Source organism: Cololabis saira, chromosome 22, assembly GCF_033807715.1.
Source record: "Cololabis saira isolate AMF1-May2022 chromosome 22, fColSai1.1, whole genome shotgun sequence".
NCBI classification, from domain to species: Eukaryota; Metazoa; Chordata; class Actinopteri; order Beloniformes; family Belonidae; genus Cololabis; species Cololabis saira.
Window position 1 is genome coordinate 31936942 of NC_084608.1, and position 23461 is coordinate 31960402.

The 23461-nt window shown below is 37.6% G+C and overlaps 1 protein-coding gene across 1 annotated transcript; it reads left to right on the plus strand.

The window, feature by feature from the left end:
* The first annotated feature begins 270 nt into the window (after nucleotides 1-270).
* Nucleotides 271-22438, plus strand: anxa13 (annexin A13). Its single transcript, XM_061713441.1, has 11 exons — nucleotides 271-388; nucleotides 2447-2522; nucleotides 2643-2737; nucleotides 4773-4943; nucleotides 5038-5071; nucleotides 13977-14056; nucleotides 14315-14383; nucleotides 15286-15387; nucleotides 15488-15563; nucleotides 17671-17783; nucleotides 21151-22438. Exons 1-11 carry the CDS (start codon nucleotides 374-376, stop codon nucleotides 21268-21270), a joined length of 951 nt encoding a protein of 316 aa, XP_061569425.1. The 5' UTR covers nucleotides 271-373; the 3' UTR covers nucleotides 21271-22438.
* The last annotated feature ends 1023 nt before the right edge of the window (nucleotides 22439-23461 follow it).

The window sequence follows — 23461 nt, forward strand, 5'->3', positions numbered from 1 at the left end:
ACAGTGTGTGAGTATTTATAAATACGGGTTAAATGATTAGTGAATGGGGGTGGGATTAAATAAGTTTACACTTCTTCCTACTCCTTTTTTGCACATGTACCCTTAAAGTAAATGTTAAAGGATGACATTCTTTGTTTTGTTGTTTTGTTTTCTAACGTCTCTTGAAGTGTTGTTTTTCACATGTACAAAGAAAAAATAAAAATAAAATAAATCAAATCAAATCAAACGTGTCGCTCCCTGTTCTCGGGAGCATAAGGGTTAATATAGCGGTGCGGGGTGACGTCACACTGCGCCTGCACGTCCTCCGTCTGGGCCGCTGTTTGACCACCGACGGAAAAACTCCTTTATCCCCCGACAAATCTCACCGCCGACCATGGGTAACTGTCAGGTAGGTGCCATTTATCCAAGCTTTTTATTTGTCCCCTCTTCGAAAAGCTACTTTTGTTTTATTTATTTATTATTCTTTTTTTTTAATGGAAGTCTATGGGACGCGTTTTCTGCTGAGTTATGATCCACGGAGTCATCTGGATAAATAATAAAGATCAGCGCGTTTGAGTGACGGGGCAGTTTGGGATTAAAGTGAATAATAAATGGTGTTTCGCTTTCTGAGGCGAGGCTGTGTTTGGGTCCATGCCAGGAAAACAGCCCCTTCTGCGGATCAGCCCATTAGTCCTGAATGAGTGGGTTTCTCTGGGAGACTCTTTAACTTTTACTCTCAAAAAACACTAATCATCTCAAATTCTGACTACAGGACTGTCTCAGAAAATTAGAATATTGTGATAAAGTCCTTTATTTTCTGTAATGCAAAAATGTCATACATTCTGGATTCATTACAAATCAACTGAAATATTGCAAGACTTTTATTATTTTAATATTTTGCTTACAGTTTAAGAAAACTCAAATATCCTATCTAAAAAAAAATAGAATATTCTGGGAATCTTAATCTTAAACTGTAAGCCATAATCAGCAATATTAAAATAATAAAAGGCTTGCAATATTTCAGTTGATTTGTAATGAATCCAGAATGTATGACATTTTAGTTTTTTTAATTGCATTGCAGAAAATAAAGAACTTTATCACAATATTCTAATTTTCTGAGACAGTCCTGTATATTTTTCATGCATTTGATGACATCCTATTCAAAAGTTGTGTAACTGCAACACAATTATTTAAAATTGTGTTTATGCACAGCAATGGTTTCATATTTGTGGGAAAATTCACATTCCTGTTATTATGTCCTGTATTTATATTAGTATAGTATTTACAGTTTCTTCCCAAACTGTTGCTCTGATGAACTCTCATCATACATAGTCTCAGAGTAATCAATCACTGTGCAATAATAATAATAATAATAATAACCTCAATCATATGCTGTAACAATGCACCTTTCAATAACCATGTCTAGCTCATACTGCTGCACCTTTCACTTGAAAAAAAAAAATTGTATATATGTTAATAAGTCATTTGTCTATTTACGTTACAGTGAGAGAAACTTGAACTTTCTCTAGCGTCTTTCTTCTTTTTGACTCTTTAGACTCTCAAAAAACACAAATCATCTCAAATTCTGACTATATTTTTCATGCATTTGATGACATCCTATTCAAAAGTTGCATAACTGCAACATAATTACTTAAAATTGTGTTTATACACAGCAAATGGTTTCATATTTGAAAGAAAATTCACATTCCTGTTATTATGTCCTGTATTTATATGAGTATAGTATTTACAATTTCTGAGTTTCTTCCCCCAAGCTGTTGCTCTTATGAACTCTGATCACTCATAGAGTCTCAGAGTAATCAATCACTTTGCAATAATAATAATAACCTCAATCATATGTTGTAACAATGCACCTTTCAATAACCATGACTACCTCATACTGCTGCACCTTTCACTTTTTTTTTAAAAATTGTATAAATGTTAATAAGAGCTATCATTTGTCTATTTACGTTACAGTGAGATAAACTTTAACTTTCTCTAGCGTCTTTCTTCTTTTTGACTCTTTAGACTCTCAAAAAACACAAATCCTCTCAATTTGTGACTATATTTTTCATGCATTTGCTGACATCCTATTCAAAAGTTTTGCAACTGCAACATAATTACTTAAATTGTGTTTATACGCAGCAAATGGTTTCATATTTGAAAGAAAATTCACATTCCTGTTTATTATATACCAAAAAAAGGTGAAACTGTTATTTGCTGGTGTGCTTGTAGCCTTTTCTCTAGGATATTTTCCTCTGAATTGCCTCTTTGGTTAGTATTTACATTCAGGGGGCCCCCAAGCCTGGATCTTTGACCCTAAATTCCTCATCTAAAGCCCCATTTCCCTCCCCTCCTCCCTCTGCCTGCTTCTCCTTGCTTCTGTGTTGAATCCTCGCTTAAGCAGTAATTAGATCATGAAGCACAGCTGTCAATTTTTAACAGCAACAACCCTCTTTTCTTTCCGTAGCCTACGATTTATCCCTACGAGGACTTCGATGCGGTGGCAGACATCAAGGCCATCCGTAAAGCCTGCAAAGGGTTTGGTGAGTTGGAAATGGTGTCGGATTGCAATGACATCACCATCTTTAATTCCTACAGTTTTTCATGAACTACAAGTTTATACTGTGTGACCTTACTCTGCATCTGTTTTGTCTGGCTTACAGGAACCGACGAGAAGGCCATCATTGAGATCCTGGCAAACCGCAGCGCAGATCAGCGTCAGGAAATCAAGCAGGCCTATTTTGACAAGTATGATGATGTAAGCACTGTTCTCTGGTATTTACATTTTAGTGAATGCACCTCAAATACCTGCTTCTTTGTTACACCTTGTCCTAACTGCATGCGACACGAGCGAGCGTCAGCGTCAAAAACAATTCCATTGCTTTATTTTCTATTGGACTGTCCAAACTGGCTGCGAGCGACGCAGCGCGCCGTTTTGAGCTGGACTTTTGTCGCACGCCCTGCTTCTATTTTCTTCCTGTCGTTCTTTCACGTTGAAAGCCGGTTGAAAGCGCTGTAGGAAACAGTCATTTCAATACAAGAACCTCAATAAAGTGGCAGCTGGCTGGAGGGAGATGGACAGGGAGCTGGAAAAAATCGATTTCCCAATTCTAAATCAATTCCCACGAGAATAACTGGTGCCATGTTTTTGCCTTTAAATATGTTTAAAGGTATGAAAACATTAAAGTGTTAGGTTATAATTGCATACATTGTCTATATTTCATTACTTTATATACTGTCTTGGGGATACATTAGCAAAAAATGCTAAAAACCAAATGCTCAAAAATTAAAAACCAAAATAGACCGAAAATGGAACAAATAAAAACGGAACGTGGGAAAAAATAAAACCGATTTCATCCGTCTCTGTTTCCTCCCTGGATCTGTTTGGTAATTCTGACCCACATGATGTTTCTGAAAGCAGTTCTATCAGCATTCTGGGAGCTGATTGGTCCTTACAGCATCATTAGCTGCAATACTTGCTGTTGAATCTCAATATAATACTAGTAGTAATATTTTGCATAACTACAGTCATATAATTCATGCAACAGCTCAAAAAACAGTTTTAATAACACTAACCCAAATCAATATCGGAATCGAATCAAATCTTGATAATCGATTCTGAATCTTAAGAATCGGAATCGAATCGATTCTTGACATTTGAATCGATCCCCAGCCCTAGTATCATAGAGATTCCTACAGCGCTTTCAACCGGCTTTCAATGCGAGCGGCAGGAAGAAAATAGAACGACATTTAAATATCACAATATAAAGCTTGTTTTCTGTTTAGAAAGTACAAACGTAGGAAGATTACAAGCACTCACCCATCTTTTACTTGTCTCTTTACTCTTTTAGGAGTTATTTTAGGAGTTTCTTTCAGGATCGCACGGGCGGGTAGTGCGGTGAATAAAGGCTGATTTATGGTTCCGCGTTAATGAATGAATGAAAATATGAATGAAAATATATTTATTTCGGCCAGGTCATTCAGAATGTAGACACCAACAGAAAGCATTAGTTCACATAATAAAGAGACCTAACCGGAAAGGAATAGGCTGAAGCTATTGCTTATTTACGCCTACCCTTCTCACATGATCAACTTATTCAGATCGCAACTTACAAAACATCATACAAAAAAATCATTTTATTTACACAATCCCGAACATAATTCCGTAATAGTATCATCTACTGGATCCCTCATATTTTTCAAACACATTAAATTTAAACAAACGTTTGAATGCATGAATCGACTGGCACATCTTCAATTTTTCATCAAGTGCATTCCATATATTTACACCCCTTACAGTAATACATTGATCTTTAATTTTAGTCCTAGACTTTGGTTTTTCAATCATACGTTTCCCTCGAAGCTCATATCTACTTACCCTTATTTTAAACATGCTTACAATTTTACTAGGTAACAATCTGTTGAACACTTTGTACATTATCAATGCTATTTTGTATTCCACTAAATCCATGAATTTAAATGCCCTTAATTTAATAAATAATTAAAAAGACGGCATAGCCTACGGCGTAGGTTACGCAGCGACGCGCACAGTTCGGTGCGCGTCGCCGCGTACCCTACGCCGTAGGGTCTGCGTTGGTGTAACGCGGAACCATAAATCAGCATTTTAAAAAGCGAGTCTCAGCTGTCGATCAAAGTAACGTGGGGGCCCATAACGCGTTCAGTGTGGACAGAGAGCGTCCGATGCCACGCAGTGCGACGCGATAGTCGGACGCTCGCGTGCAGTTAGGACAGGCTGTTACAGTCTGAGGTAAACGTCTCTCTCCTTGTGACAGGAACTAGTGGATAAGTTGAAGAGTGAGCTTTCTGGGACCTTTGAGAAGGCCATCCTGGCGATGCTGGACGCTCCCATCGTCTACGCCGTGAAGGAGCTCAGGAAGGCCATGAAAGGAGCGGGCACCGACGAGGACGTGCTGGTGGAGCTCCTCTGCACCGCCACCAACCACGTAACATACAACATATAGATTTGTAGCAGCAATCTGCAACCCGAGCCATCCAGAGACTCACAAGTATATCTAACTCTCTGTTTGTCGTCAACAGGACATTCTCCTGTTTAAAGAATATTACTTCCAGGGTAAGGCACTGTGACTTCTCACACACTAATCTGCTGCATATCAGTCTTCTCTTTCATTTTATCATGAACTTCTTTAGGAAATTACAAACGGGTGACTCAGTTTGGCTTACATACACCTCATATGCTCTGGGGCGCATGCGCACGCAGCGACCCGTCAGTGAGAGTTTGGCGTCCTCGTATCAGTCTCTTTAAGCGTTTATTTGTTTGTGATCTAATTTATGTTTCGTTTTCAACTTCTCGGGGAGTTTTTGGTGCACAGTGTGGCTAAAATGGACTTTCTTCTTCGCCCTACGGTGTGTTTCTGGCTACTGTTTCTACTGCTCGCCCTGAATGACAGCTGGACTGTCAGCGGAGACAGGCTGCGGTATAGCAGAAATGAACTCCTTCGACTTCAATACATGGTACCGGCCAGCGTGTCAGATATAATGACCCAAATTCCGGATCACATCCTTAAACTGCCTAACATACGAACTGGTGGTGGAAAATGGAGGGAGAGAAGCAGAAGGAAGCGAGGAAAGAGGGGAGGTGTGCGGTTACGTATGAGGAAGCTGAGGCTCAACCGGCTTCCCCTGCCTTCCATGATCCTGGGAAATGCCCAGTCCCTCCGGAATAAAATGGACGAACTTCAGGGAAACGTCCGCTTTCTGAAGGATTTTAAAGACTGTGGGATCCTGACGTTCACAGAATCTTGGCTGACTGAACGTGATCGGGACGCAGACCTGCTTATTGATGGCTTCGGCGCGCCATTCCGTTCGGATAGAGACGCCGAGGCAACAGGGAAATCACAGGGAGGCGGAGTCTGCCTGTACGTAAACCAACGGTACTGTCATTCGAAATCTGTGACTGTCAGAGAGCGCATCTGCACTCCAGATGTTGAACTTTTATGTGTATCGTTGCGTCCTTTCTACCTGCCCCGTGAGTTCCCGCAACTTTTTATTATAACTGTCTATTTACACCCGAAAGCCAATGCCTCTTCTGCCTGCAGTGTCATCCATGATGTAGTGCAAAAACTGCAATCTGCCTCACCTGATGCACCGATCCTCTTACTGGGTGATTTTAACCATGTCTCCCTTAAAAAGACCCTCCCGGACTTTCATCAATATGTAACCTGTCCAACCAGACGGGATAAAATTATTGACCTCTGCTATGGGTCCGTTAAGGATGCATATAAATCCCTCCCATTACCTCCCCTGGGCTCAGGGGATCACAACTGTGTGCATCTCCTGCCTACATACAGAACTGTGTTAAAGAGGGGAAAGGTCCACACAAGAGACATTAAGGACTGGACAGAGGAGGCGGTGCTTTGCTTGCAGGAGTGCTACGACTGCACGGATTGGAACATATTTAAAGAAGCTTGTGGTGATGATCTTGATGAACTTGCTGATGTTACTTGTTCATATGTCGCTTTCTGCAGGGATATGATCATTCCTTGTAAGCGTGTAAAAATATTTCCCAATAATAAGCCTTGGGTCACTAGGTCAGTTAAGGCCTGTATACAGAATAAGAGACTTGCTTTTAAACATGGAGCAGCCTCCGAGCTGCACACAGCCACTAAGGACGTGAAAATCGGGATTTTAAAAGCAAAGCAGGACTACAAACTGAAGTTGGAGAAAAAGATGGCTACGAATAATCTTGGATCTGCTTGGTCGAGCATGAAAGCCATTGCAGGCCTCCAACACTCCAAAACCAGCAGTATCATCTCTTTTGATGGCTTTGAGACGGACATTGAACTTGCGAATGCTCTTAACTGTTTTTATACTCGCTTTGATGCTTTTGATTTTAGTCAGGAAACACAGGAAGTGAGTCATAAAGTGATTGATGATCAGCACTTTTTTATCTCCAGGAAGGACGTTGAAAAATCTTTCTTTTCCCTTAAACCAAATAAAAGCCATGGTCCTGATAACATCTGCGGCCGCTTGCTAAAATCTTGTGCAGTAGAGCTGAGCTCTATTTTTCAGTATATTTTTAATCAGTCTTTAAAGATGCAGCACGTGCCAGTAGTCTGGAAGAATGCTGTGGTTATCCCTGCCCCAAAAATCAGTTCTCCCAAAAGCCTCAATGACTTCAGACCAATCGCACTGACATCGATTGTAATGAAAGCTTTTGAAAAACTTGTAAGATCAGAAATTCTGAAGACAACTGAGCATGACCTTGATCCCATGCAATTTGCTTATAGGCCCAACAGAGGGGTAGAAGATGCCACAGTCACTTTGTTAAATTTGCTTTTTAAACATCTGGAGGGGAAAGGAACACTTGCAAGACTTTTATTTATTGATTTCTCATCTGCTTTTAATACAATTCAACCCCATGTTTTAGCTTTGAGGCTTTTAGAACATTTTAACATTAGCAAAAATCTTGTGGGCTGGATTCTGAACTTTTTAACTGACAGGACACAGAAAGTGAGAGTGAATGGAACTGTTTCAGAGCAGGTTTCATCCTCCACTGGCTCCCCACAAGGATGTGTGCTCTCTCCTCTCTTGCTCATCCTCTATACGGATATGTGCCGTAGCAGCAGAGAGGATAGAACTATTTTAAAGTATGCTGACGATACGGTCATTGTCAGCCTGCTGAAAAACAATGAGACGAGCCACGGCCCAGTTGTCAATGATTTCCTTGACTGGTGCAGTAAGTCTTTTCTTCAAATGAACATTTCTAAAACAAAAGACATGATCATTGACTTTCGTAAAAACAGTGCTCCCAACCAAGAGGCTACAGTTTTAACAGGTCAGGCAGTGGAGTGTGTCAGCACATACAAATATCTGGGAACTGTCATCGACAACAAACTGAACTTTGAGGAAAACTGTCAAGCCGTGTACAAAAAGGGACGCCAGCGCCTGTTTTTTTTGAGAAAACTGTCTTCTTTTAACATTTCCAGGACCATGCTGACCTTGTTTTATCGTGCTTTCATAGAATCGGTTTTATCTTTCTGTCTTGCTTCGTGGTTTGGAAATGCATCCCTTAAAAACAAAAACTTTTTAAACCAAATTGTGAAATGGTCGAGCAAGCTGATTGGAGAGTCTCAGCTTCAGCCAGAATCCCTGTTTTCTAAACAGTTACAGAGGATAGCTGGCTCGATTTTAAAAGACAACTCCCACCCCCTTAAATGTGAGTTTCAGCTGCTCCCATCAGGTCGGAGGTTCAGGGTACCTGCTTGCAAAACGAAACGGTATAAAAATAGCTTTGTACCAGCAGCCATCAGTGCCATTAATAAGTGAGGGAACTGCAACATAACTTTGTATTTATGTTTTGTGTTGTTTCCTTTATCTTGTTTTTATGAAAAGGCACATTTTTTATCCTTTTGCTTGGTTTTAATATTTTAGTGTTTTTATCTACTGATGTTTTAACTTATTTTGATTCTTATCTTGGGGCCGTCCTTCTTGTTCTTTGTTCTTTTAGCCAAAGCACTGTTGTCACTTTATCTTATCCTGTGTTGTTGAGTGTATGGTTTTATATTGTATGAGGAAGCACTCACTGTGAACCAAATTTACCCAAGGGTACTATAATAAATCTATCTATCTATCTATCTATCTATGACCCTATTTCTGTCCTTAAAGCCACATAATGAACGGTCACATTTTGTTTAGTCAAGGCCCATCCTGTTGCAACTTCCCCTTCACCATGATACAAGCCCTGTTAGCTGATTTATAAATACCAACACGATCCTTCTCGCTTCAGCCCTCATGTTTTAGCCTTAAAATAAATACTGTTTCCCTTTATTTCAAAAGTATATGTTTTAATATTTCAAAATTATATTTGAAAAAAAAAAGCCAAGGTTGTTGTACTTAACTTAAAATGCTTTACCAAGTGAATTTATGGTTAAAAACTGCATTATTTTTTTCTAAAAAGATTTTTTTTAAGTTTGTAGTTGGATTAGGATTAAGTTACTGGGACAAAAATGTTCCTGTTTTTAGTGAAGTAATTCATTAATTGTTTTAGTTTGAAAAGGTGAGTTTAGTCATACTGTTGGTATTAGTTTCTTAAGTTATAGTAAAATCTTCGCTAGTATATCTGCTTCTCGTCTGGAATGGGTAAAAATGGATAAAGTCAGTCTGCTGGCATTTTCAGGGTCTGCAGTGTATGTTAAAATAATAATTTAAGGTACTATTCATGTCAATATAAGTATACACAGCACAATCACCAGTGTTAAATTAACTGTCTATATTTGCCCTCTCTTTTTAGTGTTGTTTTCATGGAGGAACAAAACTGACATAATTGAAAATAAAAGTAGAAATATATATATACATATGTATATTTTGTTTTTCTTTATACATATTTTTAGTTACGGTATTTTATTTTGAATCCCTTGAGAACTTGATCTCTGAACCTTCAGGTTTCCAGAGGTGTCTTCAGTATTCACATTCATTACTCAGGTAGAAGTATAAATACTAGAGTTTAAAAATACTCCTGTAAGTTTTTTACTCAAGTAAAAGTATAAAAGTACTGGTTTCAAAACTACTTAAAGTATAAAAGTAAAAGTAATGTAAGGGGGAAAAAAGCCATTAAGGACAAAAGCCATTGAAAATGAATGCATCTTAGTATAATGCAAATATATTAAAGAACCATATGTGTGTACTATTGAGCATTAACATGTGTTTCAGAGAGCAGGAGATATGATGACTAGTTGCCTATGGGCCCGATTTACTAAAGGTTTGCGTGTGTAAAAACGTGTGCAAACTTGACAGCACCCTCAAACCAAAGTGCCAGCTGATCTACTAACAGCGTGCAAAGAGGACTGCGTCTCTGAAATGGTCAAAATAGCACACGCAATCCATTTAGTACTTTTGCCCTGATGAATAATCAATATGGGGCGTACCCGGCAGAAATCCTAAATACTGGGAGGGGAAGATGCAAATTGCTCCATTTACCACGCGCAATGAGATTTACCAAGCCTGAAAGTAATTGCGCGTATTGTGATTGCGTCTGTATTTAATACGTTTGAAGGGAAGGTGCTAATCTGCTGCTGCTGTTATTGTGGCAAAGAGGTGACATCCAAAATCAAAGAATACGCAGAGAGAGAGTCTTTATTCTGCTGCATGCTATTTTAAAAATGGTTGCACAAGTTTTATTAAAGGCCACTTTTTCTTTAGTTCTCCGCCTTATATCTTGCACCTTCTTTTAATGTGCCCCCCTCCACTCGCCCACAAGCAGGCCAAGCCTTTGTGCCAAAACTTTGTATTTTATTGATTACTTATCTTATTGAACGTGAAATCATCCTTCGTAAATTACATTTAATTAAAACCCGTGCTTATTAATCACAAAACACAGGTTAAACATCATGACCAAATCCGCTCCGACCCGCTGTGTCAGGATCAGCGCAGAGACTGCAGCTTCGCCTGAATTATGGTTCTGCGTTAAATCGACGGCCATATGGTCCCGTCTGTCACACATTTACTGTCAGTGTTTGCTATATAATATATAATATTTGCAATATACTGTGGACATCTGAATAAAAACTTAACTCATAAATAGATTGAATCAAAGCGCTCTCCAGCTCTGTGTCTGATGTCTTTTTCTGCTCAGATCATGCCGAGCACCCGCCGGGTCACGCAAACCCGACCAATTAAATATTAAAATCAAATTCGGTCCTGTGGCCCGTTTTTCTATTTCGTATTTTTGATCTGTGCCTAAAATTGAAATATGAAAAACAAGACGTTTTTCCGTTTTTTGTGTTACCAACTGCATTTATTCTATCGCAGGTTTTCTCGGTCAGTGTATCTTTTGGTCATTGGATTTTTCCATCATGAGTGGGAATCAAAAAACAAAAAACGATTGGTTTATTTGATTTTCCTTTTAAAACAAAAAACAAATATTGAATTACACTGCATTTTTTCTTTTTTTGTGTTAATATGATTTAACAAAGATTCAAAATACGCTTTTATTTTCGTTTTCTATTTCATATAAGAAAAATGAAATCACTAGTCAACAGGAAGGAAAAAACGAACCAAAAACAACCGTTTATTCATATTCGTGCACCGGAAGCTGGCATTTACAAAGCAAGCGCGCGAATGAGCTGTTCTTTACCAACCAAGAGCGCAGTTGAGGCAGTTATGCCGTCTTTCATTGATTAGAAAAAAAAAATCAGTGTTACAACTTTTCTTTTCACTACTATTAGGCTACGAACATGACATGTCCTTTTGACGAGGATCCAATTGATGCAGGTGGAGCATTAATCCACAGAGAATTTAATATAGTCTTACGTTGAGAGCTGATCATTAGGCCATGCATAGGCCTAGATGTATTATCATATTTAGTAAAAATCTACTTTAAATTATGTAATTGATTACAATCACTTCTTGTGAGTAAATACTTTTGTTTGGACTTTTAAACGTCTGTAGGCTCTGCTAATTCTCTCTCTCTCTCTCTCTCTCTCTCTTTCTCTCTCTCTCTCTCAGACTTCCTTAACTCAGACGTCGTTGTGCATTTATAAAATTATTCATAGCCTAATATAGCCTATTATATTATCTTATAAGCTATTAGGGCCTGTATATTTCGTTGTCTGTGTTGTTTTTATCTGTGCTTTTTTAAAAATCTGTTTTTGAAGTGCCTTGCAAACTTAGAAAAGTTCTATGACAATAGAGTTTATTATTTTCATTTTATCACCATCTTGTCATTTTGTGGGTAAAAAAGCCTAAGTTCATTTTATTTTACCTTTTGGTCTAATAGATGTATTATTATTGTTGTTGCTGTTGTTCTTTATTTTGTATGGATAGATATTTATCTCGGCGTTTTTCCTGTGTGTGTTTCTTGTTTCAAGTGTTAATTGATGCGCGCTGCGTGACCGTTTACTATTTAGGCCACTCAGTGTCAGACCTGAGCCAGAATTTATGAATGAAGATTGAATGACACAATGAGTGACGTGTTTTTCCACCTACATGAACTCTGACAGTTAACCTGATGAAGGTCACAGCCTACCCAAACGCTGTAACAATTATAGCACGACCTTCGGCATAATGGACTGTCGGCATATTGTAGCCTATTCTAGTTTTTTTTTTTTTATTATTATTTTTCCGTGCTTTTCACGACCCTTCTCCCGGTAGAAACATGGAGGCTGCAGTGGAAATCACGAATGACCGTCTTGACATTGTTGTAGCTGCAAATGCATGTAGTTCAAATCCATCAGAAGAGTGAACTTTCACATGATATTGAGATGCTAACATGCAGCAGCCTGTGGTAAAGAACATTTTTCTATCTTTTAACAAGCTCTAGAACTGACGTCAGCCCATTATCCCCACAACAAATGACCCGAGTCCCGTTGCTGCTTTGACCTGGTGTTTACTGTTGCTATGACAACTGTAGCTACATCTGGGGGCGTAATGTCAGTAAATACGAGTAAAATACATGCCTCGCGTATAGTGTGAATGCACCGCAGTAGCCTAGAGTGGCTGGCTCGAGTGGGACGGGGTGGTACAGAACAACTTCCCCTAGAGAGAATTGTCACAGGAATGCCTGTAAAATATCCAGAACTAAGTTCACTCGGTTGTAAATGCCAGCTTCCGGTGCACGAATACGAATAAACGGTTGTTTTTGGTTCGTTTTTTCGTTCCTGTTGACTAGTGATTTCATTTTTCTTATATGAAATAGAAAACGAAAATAAAAGCGTATTTTGAATCTTTGTTAAATCATATTAACACAGAAAAAGAAAAAATGCAGTGTAATTCAATATTTGTTTTTTGTTTTAAAAGGAAAATCAAATAAACCAATCGTTTTTTGTTTTTTGATTCCCACTCATGACGGAAAAATCCAATGACCAAAATATACACTGACCTTTCTCCCATATTGCATTTCTTTTGGTAATGTTTAAATTTCTTTGCTGTAGTTCATGAATGTGTTTATTTGCCTCTTCCACTAATATCTCTAACTCCAACTCGTCAAATTTCATTTTGCGCTTGTGACTTGTGACTGTGCTTTCCATCCACTCTCCATGGCACAGAGTTTGCGCTCGCAAACCTTAAGACGCGCAACACCTCATTTAAATACTGCTGTTTGCACCTGTTATCAATTGCGCACGCAATCTTAGTTGATCACCCGCAAACCACACGCAAACAGAACGCGCAAACTTTTTCAGTGCACACGCAATTTAGTACTCTTTATTTAGGATCTTAGTAAATCGGGCCCTATAAGTATTGTAATGGTGCAAAAAGTCAAACTTCAGAGGCATGTTATCATTTATCCTAACCTTTATTGGAATGTACATCCAAGTTTAGTTGCAGGAATCTGAGGGAACGGATGTAAGAACAAAACTGGACAAGAACATCTGAAACAACCACAACCAAATTCACTCTATCCGGATGGAGCAATTTAACTGGATAGTTTTTATTAAAGGCTGAAATCAAATAGAGTAACCAGGCTGTTTTTAAAATGTAAGGAGTAAAAAGTACAGATAATTGCGTGAAAATGTAAGGAGTAAAAGTAAAAAGTCGTCTGAAAAATAATTACTCCAGTGAAGTAAAAGTAACCAAAACATCTACTTAAGTAAGGTAACGAAGTATTTGTACTTCGTTACTTGACACCTCTGCAGGTTTCACAGAGAATGTTACATTTTAAGTCCATGAGAGCTCAATAAGAGGAAGACTGGTGTGTAAAACACAAGCTTAATGTAAAATCTTTGCAGGATGCACGCATGCGCTGGGTTGATCTGCACTCAGAGCTAAAAGACAGATCTGCAGATGCAACTAATACACATGTGAACAGCAACTTTTACTGCTTAATCAGTTGTGTACTTCTTAAAATGACTGCCTGAAAACCAAGTATAGAATACTAATAGACTGGCCTCCTTCAAACATGCTCAAAAATCAACAAAAACTGAATGCACCAAACATGACAAACTTCTATCTGATCATACAATTGTATCTAGTTGTATCTACCCTTTTATATGCTCAGAGGTTTCTTTGTTTCACTCTCAAAGTGCATGAACGTGATCTGGAAGCAGATATCGAGGGAGATACGAGCGGGGACGTTAGAAACCTTCTCACTGCTCTTCTGCAGGTACGTAGCCCTGAGTATTTAGTCTACTCGTGTAACTTAACTCCTCCCATTTGTCTCTGGGATGAATCCAAACTCACTCTCCCTGTGTGCAGCCATGCCTATTAAACACCCCCCCCAACACACACACACACACACACACACACACACAGCCACACACACACACACACACGTTGGCCTCAGTCCAGAAACTCTCATTACTAAATCAGAGGCCAGATTCAGTTGCAGAAAGGTCTCACAGCAGAACTTCTCCTCTTCCAGGGGACTCGAGATGAAAGTTACGAAGTGGACGACGAGCTCGCTGAACAGGATGCTACCGCGCTGTTCGAGGTACCGGTTTCACTTTGAACACATTTTCACAATCATGATACATAGGCCTGTGTTGAAAAAATCGATTTACCAATTCTAAATCAATTCTCATATTAATTCCTAAAAATCGATTCATATGTCTAAAGATCGATTTTTTTTTTTTTTATATTTTTTTGGGTTTTTTTTTTTTTTATTTAATTTTATTTATTTATGTATATATATATATATATTTTTTTCATCATCACTTTACAATTTTTGGTTATTTTTGTGTTTATCCCCAAAAAAGGAATGTTTTGTTGGACACGAGAATAACTGGTGCCATGTTTTTGCCCTTTAAATATGTTTAAAGGTATGAAAACATTAAAGTGTTAGGTTATAATTGCATAAATTGTCTACATTTCATTACTTTATATACTGTCTTGGGATTACATTTGCAAAAAATGCTAAAAACCAAATGCTCAAAAATTAAAAACCAAAATAAAAATGGAACAAATAAAAACGGAATGTGTGAAAAATTAAAACCGATTTCATCGTCTCTGTTTCCTCCCTGGATCTGTTTGGTAATTCTGACCCACATGATGTTTCTGAAAGCAGTTCTATCAGCATTCTGGGAGCTGATTGGTCCTTACAGCATCATTAGCTGCAATACTTGCTGTTGAATCTCAATATAATACTAGTAGTAATATTTTGCAGAACTACAGTCATATAATTCATGCAACAGCTCAAAAAACAGTTTTAATAACACTAACCCAAATCAATATCGGAATCGAATCGGATCGAATCGGATCGAATCAAATCTTGATAATTGATTCTGAATCTTAAGAATCGGAATCGAATCGATTCTTGACATTTGAATCGATCCCCAGCCCTAATGACACTTTTATTACCCCTGTGTGACATTAATATGGGCTGATGCCTTGCAGGCTGGCGAGGCTTGCTTTGGGACGGATGAAAACACCTTCACCTACATTCTGGCCTCCAGAAACTACCTGCAGCTGCAGACCACCTTCAAGGAATATGAGAAGGTTTTTGCTTCCACAGCTTCATCAGAAATGGATTTCTGTTTGCATAATTATGAGTGTACAGTGTGTGTGTCTGCTGGTACTGACTGTCCTTTTTTTGTAGGTTTCTGGGACTGAAATCCTGGATGCCATCGAAAACGAGACTTCTGGGACCCTGAAAAGGTGTTACAAAGCTCTTGGTGAGTCGTAATAGATATTTTTTCATCCATTTTTTCATCCAATCCAATCCAATCCACTTTATTTATATAGCACATTTTAAAAACAACAAGGTTACCAAAGTGCTGCACAATAAGTAAAACAAGACATAATAAAATAGTAAAAACTAAAAACAGAGTAAAATAGATAAGAGCACATAAAAGCACGAAATAAAAACACACCAGACAGACCAGTGATTCATAAACATAAAAGACAAGACGGAGACCACACAACTCTCACGCTGGATCAAAAGCCAAAGAATAAAAATACGTTTTAAGACGAGATTTAAAAATTTCGAGGGTGGGGGCCATTTTGATGTGGGGAGGAAGCTCGTTTCCAGAGTTTAGGGGCTATTCCTGAAAAAGCACGGTCGCCCCTGGTTTTTTGCCTAGTTTTCGGAACAACGAGACGCGACTGAGTAGAAGACCTCAAAGACCTTGAGGGAGTATAAACATGTAGGAGGTCTGAGATATATTTTGGTGCCAACCCATTTAGTGACTTAAAAGCAAACAATAGTATTTTAAAATTATTTCTAAAAGAGACAGGGAGCCAGTGAAGGGAGGCCAGAACCGGGGTGATGTGATCATGCTTGCGGGTTCCTGTTAAAAGACGGGTTCCTGTTTCATGCGTTTTGGCCGTTCGTTTACACGAAAACGGAGCTCAAGTAACCAAAAACAATAATTTCTGAAAACTCCGGCCAAAGTGGAGATTTTCAAAAACTCCATTTTCACGTTTGCTTGTAAACGGAGGGAAACGGACATTTAGGCTTCAGAACGTCACATTATGGGACAGAAACGTCACCAGCGTCATGTGTGCGACCTGTGTTTACAATTAGTTTGACCACCGTCAATATTTTCTTGTATTTTACCTGTTTTATATTCTAAAGTCACACTTAAAAGTAACTCCACTTCTCTGTCACTCCAAACGAAAGACTCTCGTTCATCTTGGAAGTAACTGGAAGTTACACGTGTCTAGGGCTGGGGATCGATTCAAATGTCAAGAATCGATTCGATTCCGATTCTTAAGATTCAGAATCGATTATCAACATTTGATTCGATTTCGACTCGATATTGATTTGGGTTAGTGTTATTAAAACAGTTTTTTGAGCTGTTGCATGAATTATATGACTGTAGTTCTGCAACATATTACTACTAGTATCATATTGAGATTAAACAGCAAGTATTGCAGCTAATGATGCTGTAAGGACCAATCAGTTCCCAGAATGCTGATAGAACTGCTTTCAGAAACATCATGTGGGTCAGAATTATCAAACAGATCCAGGGAGGAAACAGAGACGGATGAAATCGCTTTTATTTTTTCCAACATTCCGTTTTTATTTGTTCCATTTTCGGTCTATTTTGGTTTTAAATTTTTGAGCATTTGTTTTTTAGCATTTTTTGCAAATGTAACCCCAAGACAGTATATAAAGTAATGAAATATAGACAATTTATCCAATTATGACCTAACACTTTAATGTTTTCATACCTTTAAACATATTTAAAGGCAAAAACATGGCACCAGTTATTCTCGTGTCCAACAAAACATTCCTTTTTTGGGGATAAACAAAAAAATAACCAAAAGTTGTAATGTAATGATGAACAAAAAAAGAATACATAAATAAATTAAAAAAAAAAAAAAATCGATCTTTAGACATATGAATCGATTTTTAGGAATTAATATGAAAATCGATTTAGAACTGCAACTGTCGATTTTTTCAACACAGGCCTACACGTGTCATTTGTTGACATTTTTTTCCAGGATTCTGATTGGCTAGCATGACTTTATCTTCTCGTTACACTGCCCCCTGGAGGTCTGGCTGCTCATAGCACCTTAACAGCTATTTATGCGGGTTCGTGTAAATGAAGAGATTTTTCAAAACGTAGAGGGGGAAATATCAGTTTTTGTAAATACCCGGCTCTGTGGAAACGTGGCCTTAGACTGCAGTAAATGTAGCTGTTTGTTAGTACATTACACCTTTAACCAGACTATGTGGGGTATAGTTACTGTTCTTTTGGGATGAAATGAGTCGCTGTTCAGGGAAACTTTGTTAGATAAAATGCAGCTTTAACGTCCTCTTCTTCCTCCCGACAGTGAGAGTTGCTAAGAACCCCCAGCTGTATTTTGCCAGACGACTGCACGAAGCAATGAAAGGAGCAGGCACTGACGAGGACACCCTGATACGCATCATTGTGTGTCGCTCTGAGGTAAGCGTTCTGAAGATTAATTGACCCGTCATTTTGTCAATGTTGATTTATGTATTGAATGTGTTAATGTTTTTTTTTCTGGTTTGCAGTGATCTTGTCTACATGCAAACTTAATTTAATGTCGTCTTTTTACATTAATGAGGTAGCTGTTAAACCTGGTCAATAATATAAAATTCAAGATTCATAGATTTGTATTAGTCACATGCTCACAAGATGGGCAGCGAACTGTCCACAGGCCTTGTGAAAAAATGTACAAACCAAAGTCAACAAAAAAGGCAACATGTAAAATAGTAATATGATAAAATAAAAAAAGAGCAAGTTGAATTTGAGAGGAACGTGTACATTCACAGTTTCTAGGGTGTGGTTATGATTAGACAATGGAAAGGTCAGAGTTCACAGTCCTGACAGCCTGAGGAGTAAAATAGGAATGGGTGATATCTCACGGTAGGAAGGAAGGAAGGAAGGAAGGAAGGAAGGAAGGAAGGAAGGAAGGAAGGAAGGAAGGAAGGAAGGAAGGAAGGAAGGAAGGAAGGAAGGAAGGAAGGAAGGAAGGAAGGAAGGAAGGAAGGAAGGAAGGAAGGAAGGAAGGAAGGAAGGAAGGAAGGAAGGAAGGAAGGAAGGAATGAGCCTGAAAGAAAGAAAGAAAGAAAGAAATGAGCCTGAAAGAAAGAAAGAAAGAAAGAAATGAGCCTGAAAGAAAGAAAGAAAGAAATGAGCCTGAAAGAAAGAAAGAAAGAAATAGAAATGAGCCTGAAAGAAAGAAAGAAAGAAATAGAAATGAGCCAGAAAGAAAGAAAGAAAGAAATAGAAATGAGCCAGAAAGAAAGAAAGAAAGAAATAGAAATGAGCCTGAAAGAAAGAAAGAAAGAAATGAGCCTGAAAGAAAGAAAGAAAGAAAGAAAGATGAAAAATGACACCTATTTTCCTTCATTGTCCTTTTTTTCTCTGTCTGTCTGTCTGTCCGTCTATCATGTGTTTTTATATCTGTATGTTTATATATGTGTATGTAGCAATACCATTTCTGACCACACGGGGGCGCCTGGCTCTGCTATACCTACAATGCAGTTATCATGAGTGGAGACAACCAGCACTTTTAAATCACACTTTCACACTAGAGGTGTGTTTTATATCTTTTGCCAGGGCCTGATATATTACATTTCTTGTAATATGCTGCTCCTGTGTGGTCAGAAGTGCTATAAAGAGTATGAAATCAACATTTCCGTTACAGGCATCTTTGGAGGTTCCACTTGACCAAGCCTTGATTATTTATGTGAGGTTTTTGTTCAGCTCTGTTGACTTTTGTTTCCCAGCATTTTTAAAGCTATTTCAATACTGTTGTGTAAGGAACTGCCATAGCAGGAGCTGAAAAATGTATCTGTGGTGGCAGAAATCCCATCAGCCTCTAAGGAACTGTGTGCTTCTTAAAAAGCAGAGAGCAAGTGATAAATATTGTTGTTTCAAATAAGAATAGCTGAGATTGTGCCTTGTATACTTAAGTCTGTTAATCATGCAACAACATACAAACCAGACTATGACTCAACGGGCTAAAATAGTTTAAATGTTTTAATAAGCATTGCAACTTTAAAAAAATCAGTTTAATAAAAACTTCTACCTTCTCAGAGTTTGCAGATTTGTGGATGTCTTAAGTCTAAGCGTCCAATGACTCTTTAACTTGTGAATGGTCTTGAGAAGCAGCACCATAAATCAAATAATTCCCTCTTTCCAGTAGGGATGGGCGGTATGGACTAAAAAATGTATCACGATAATTTCTGGCATTTATCCCGATAACAATAAAAATGACGATAAAAAAAATACCAATTCAACTCCATCTTTTTAACTATAAATCTATCACCACATTCAGTCTTTGGAGCCAAAACACTGCTCTAAAAGAATACTAAATACTACTAAACTACACCAATTAAATTGGATTGATAAAAGATCCGCCTTCCGCCATGTTTGTTACACGAAAACGTATCAACAGGAATTTATCTTTCTTTCTTTCTTTCTTTCTTTCTTTCTTTCTTTCTTTCTTTCTTTCTTTCTTTCTTTCTTTCTTTCTTTCTTTCTTTCTTTCTTTCTTTCTTTCTTTCTTTCTTTCTTTCTTTCTTTCTTTCTTTCTTTCTTTCTTTCTTTCTTTATGGCTCATTTCCTTCCTTCCTTCCTTCCTTCCTTCCTTCCTTCCTTCCTTCCTTCCTTCCTTCCTTCCTTCCTTCCTTCCTTCCTTCCTTCCTTCCTTCCTTCCTTCCTTCCTTCACGTACGTTGTGCATGGATTTAATGCAGAACCATAAATCAGCTTTACACAAAAACATCATCAACAGGAATTTATTCTTACCGTGGGGAATTTTTTTGACGGTTTATCGTGAACGGTAAAATATCGCCCATCCCTACTTTCCAGATATGTGAGAAGTATTAGTGCTTGTGGGTCTTCCGTCCGTTCAACAGCTGGCAAGTCCTTCAGATTTACTTCATCTCAGCAGTTTGTCAAACAACTGCTGTAGAGCCCCTTCTCTTTGTTTTCTCCTGCTCCATTTCTTTCCAAGAAGCTGCCACTCATTGTAAAAATCAAACAAATAACACGGCAGTGTTCTCGCATCTCGCTAGTGAAGTAACCATGGCAACGATGCCTTCCCGAAATGCAACACAGAAGGAAGCCATCGTGACGTAATTCCTCCTTCTCAGTCTTTACATAGCGTGGTTTTAAACACACAGACAGACAAAGGTATCCGAACTGCAATGACTTGTGAGCAAAAGATGTACAGTACAACACACATTATTCAGGTTATGATACTTGATCTCATAAACCCATACTTTAATCCCAATTGAACATGAACAATTAATCAGATGTTGAAACTGAGACATTTTACAATTTTGCGGAAAATATTGGCTCATTAAAAATTTTATGGCGGCACAACATCTAAAAAAAAAAAAAAAAAAACGTACTGCAGCAAAAAAAAAAATGCTGCAAAAATAAGTGGAGGAGCACTTGATGACTAATTAGCAACTAGTAAAAAAGAAGAAGGGTATAAAAGGAGAACTGCAATAAATATATATTATAAATATATAAATATAACTTCACAAGATGCTCAATATTCCTCATTTTAACACAGGGAGAAGATGCTCTTACGACTTTTTTTCTTACGTGCGTTTTTCTCGACTTTTTTCTCAAATTTTTGACTTTTTCATCGAAATTTCAAACTTTTAATGTACAGTACAAAATAAGATTTTAAAATAGGCATGGAAAATGTGGATTTTATAACATTTAAAGAATTATTTCTTCTTTCACTAAAATCTGGAGCTTGTGGCTGCTAATATTTATTGAAATAACAGCATATAAAGTTATTTTTTTCCCTTTTTCTTTGTCAACAGTACGACTTGGAGACCATCAAGGACATGTATCTGGAGAAATACGACGTGTCTCTGAAAGACGCGCTGCGGGACGAATGCAGCGGCGACTTTAAACGTCTCCTCCTGGCGATCTGCCACTGAAAACACGTCCGCTAACAAAATAACTGTTCTCAGTCTCTGTTTGACGTTCTGTGGGATCAGGAGGGTGCTGAAGTGATGGAATTATTTACTCATAAGTCTCGTAAGTGTGTGAACTCTGTCAACTACAGCCCTCTTTTACAGTCAGGTTTTTAGCGGCAATTCCTGCCGTCTTTACCAGCGTTTCTAAGATGCTGATGGATGTTACTGTCACTACAAAAAGCACCAATATTTCTGTGTTTCCTACGTAAATAAGAGTCAGCTGAAGTCACACTGATGTCATAACAACTAGGGTGTGATCAGACCTTAACAGTTTGATAGGATAACTAAATTCTGATCATAAGCCAAGTTTTAACCTCAGTATGTGCCCCTGCTGAATTTGATAAGTTACATTTTTCCTCGTAAATTAATTTTAAAAGAAAAGAATATTGATTTAGGGGAAATAATTCTTTATCATCTTCGTCACCCTTCATGATCCAGAAGCGAACACTTTTGTTACGACTAATGCAATCACTCCATATGGCTTGAAGTTTTTACTTTTAAAATGATGAAAAGTGAAAGTTTGTATTGAAGGACTACGTGTGGGTATTATGAAGGAAATGTGATGTGAAAGATCTTTCTGGATTGTTTTCACAGCTGATCCACAAAACAGTTTATATCCGTCATCAGTTGCTTGCTGAGAGAAACTATATTGATTTAGAATATGTTAGAATTTACAGTATTTGTCCTGTTAAACCAGAATAACTTGATAAATCTAAGTACCTTCTTATAAACGTATTTTATATGTTATGATTAACAAAGAATGGAATTAATATATAGTATCATGTAGTTACTACTACTACTACTTATCGTCATTTAGACGCTTTTATCCAAAGCGAGTTACATCATAGTTGACTGTTTTAGTTCAGAGGTTATATGTGAAAAGAAACGTGAATATGTATCTTATTTCAGCTGAGAATGTAACATCTGGACGATGATGTCTTTGTCATTTTTGTGTCCGTTTACGGCAGCTTAGATTTGTAATTATGAACGACCAGTATTTTCGAGCTAAGTGGACACTCAGCTGCAGCAGCAGAAAGTCACAACTGGACGTTAGTTGTTCACCTCTCTGTAGCCAAAGAATCCTAATCCAAACACTAATAAAGTTCAGTTTAACGTCCTGATTTCATGATGTTTTTGTCGTCTCTGATGATTACTAGTTGATGCTTTAATATTTTATGGGAAAGCTTTTGTGATGCTGAAATTCTCTCATTGCACCTGCCACCAATATTTATCCTACTGATGATGATGCATTTAATAATAATTAAAATAATAATGAATTTAACTTGTAATGCACTTTACATTCGATTCATTTACCTCAGTAATAACCAAGCCCTCCCACAGAGCAGGTAGATATGGTTGCTATGGTTACCTAATGGCAGCCCTTAGATCTTAGTTTAGGACACGCCCCCTTTAAATCCGGTGCTGCACTTTTGCTGCCTTCACGAATACTCGGAAATATTAGCGAGTGTGTATATATAGTTAACATTTTCGATGTAAAATCGCTTCAGAGTTTCATTACTTCAATCCATGATTGAAATACCGTTAAAACAGCATTTAACTACATCTTAAATTACCTTTTTGTGAAAAAAAACAACTGGCTTTGTATGTGTATATGTATGTGTATGCGTATGTATACGTATATACAGGACTGTCTCAGAAAATTAGAATATTGTGATAAAGTTGTTTATTTTCTGTAATGCAATTAAAAAAGCAAAAATGTCATACTTTTTGGATTCATTACAAATCAACTGAAATATTGCAAGCCTTTTATTATTTTAATATTGCTGATTATGGTTTACAGTTTAAGATTAAGATTCCCAGAATATTCTAATTTTTTGTGATAGGATATTTGAGTTTTCTTAAGCTGTAAGCCATGATCAGCAATATTAAAATAATAAAAGGCTTGCAATATTTAAGTTGATTTGTAATGAATCCAGAATGTATGACATTTTTGTTTTTGTAATTGCATTACAGAAAATCACAATATTCTAATTTTCTGAGACAGTCCTGTATATGTATATGAATGAGATAAATATATTAACAATGCACATATATATGCCTTAGGTTCTTACCAGCATGGTATTAACCATTAATGTGTGTGCAGACAAGTTAAGAAAAAAAGAAATGACCTTTTTGGAGGGTATTTTTACTG

What these genes read in the sequence shown, in the direction of transcription:
- anxa13 (XM_061713441.1), top strand. An exon ending in TTCTCACTGCTCTTCTGCAG is followed by an intron (nt 14,057 to 14,314) that starts GTACGTAGCCCT and finishes CTCCTCTTCCAG; the next exon opens with GGGACTCGAGATGAAAGTTA. An exon ending in CCTTCAAGGAATATGAGAAG is followed by an intron (nt 15,388 to 15,487) that starts GTTTTTGCTTCC and finishes CTTTTTTTGTAG; the next exon opens with GTTTCTGGGACTGAAATCCT.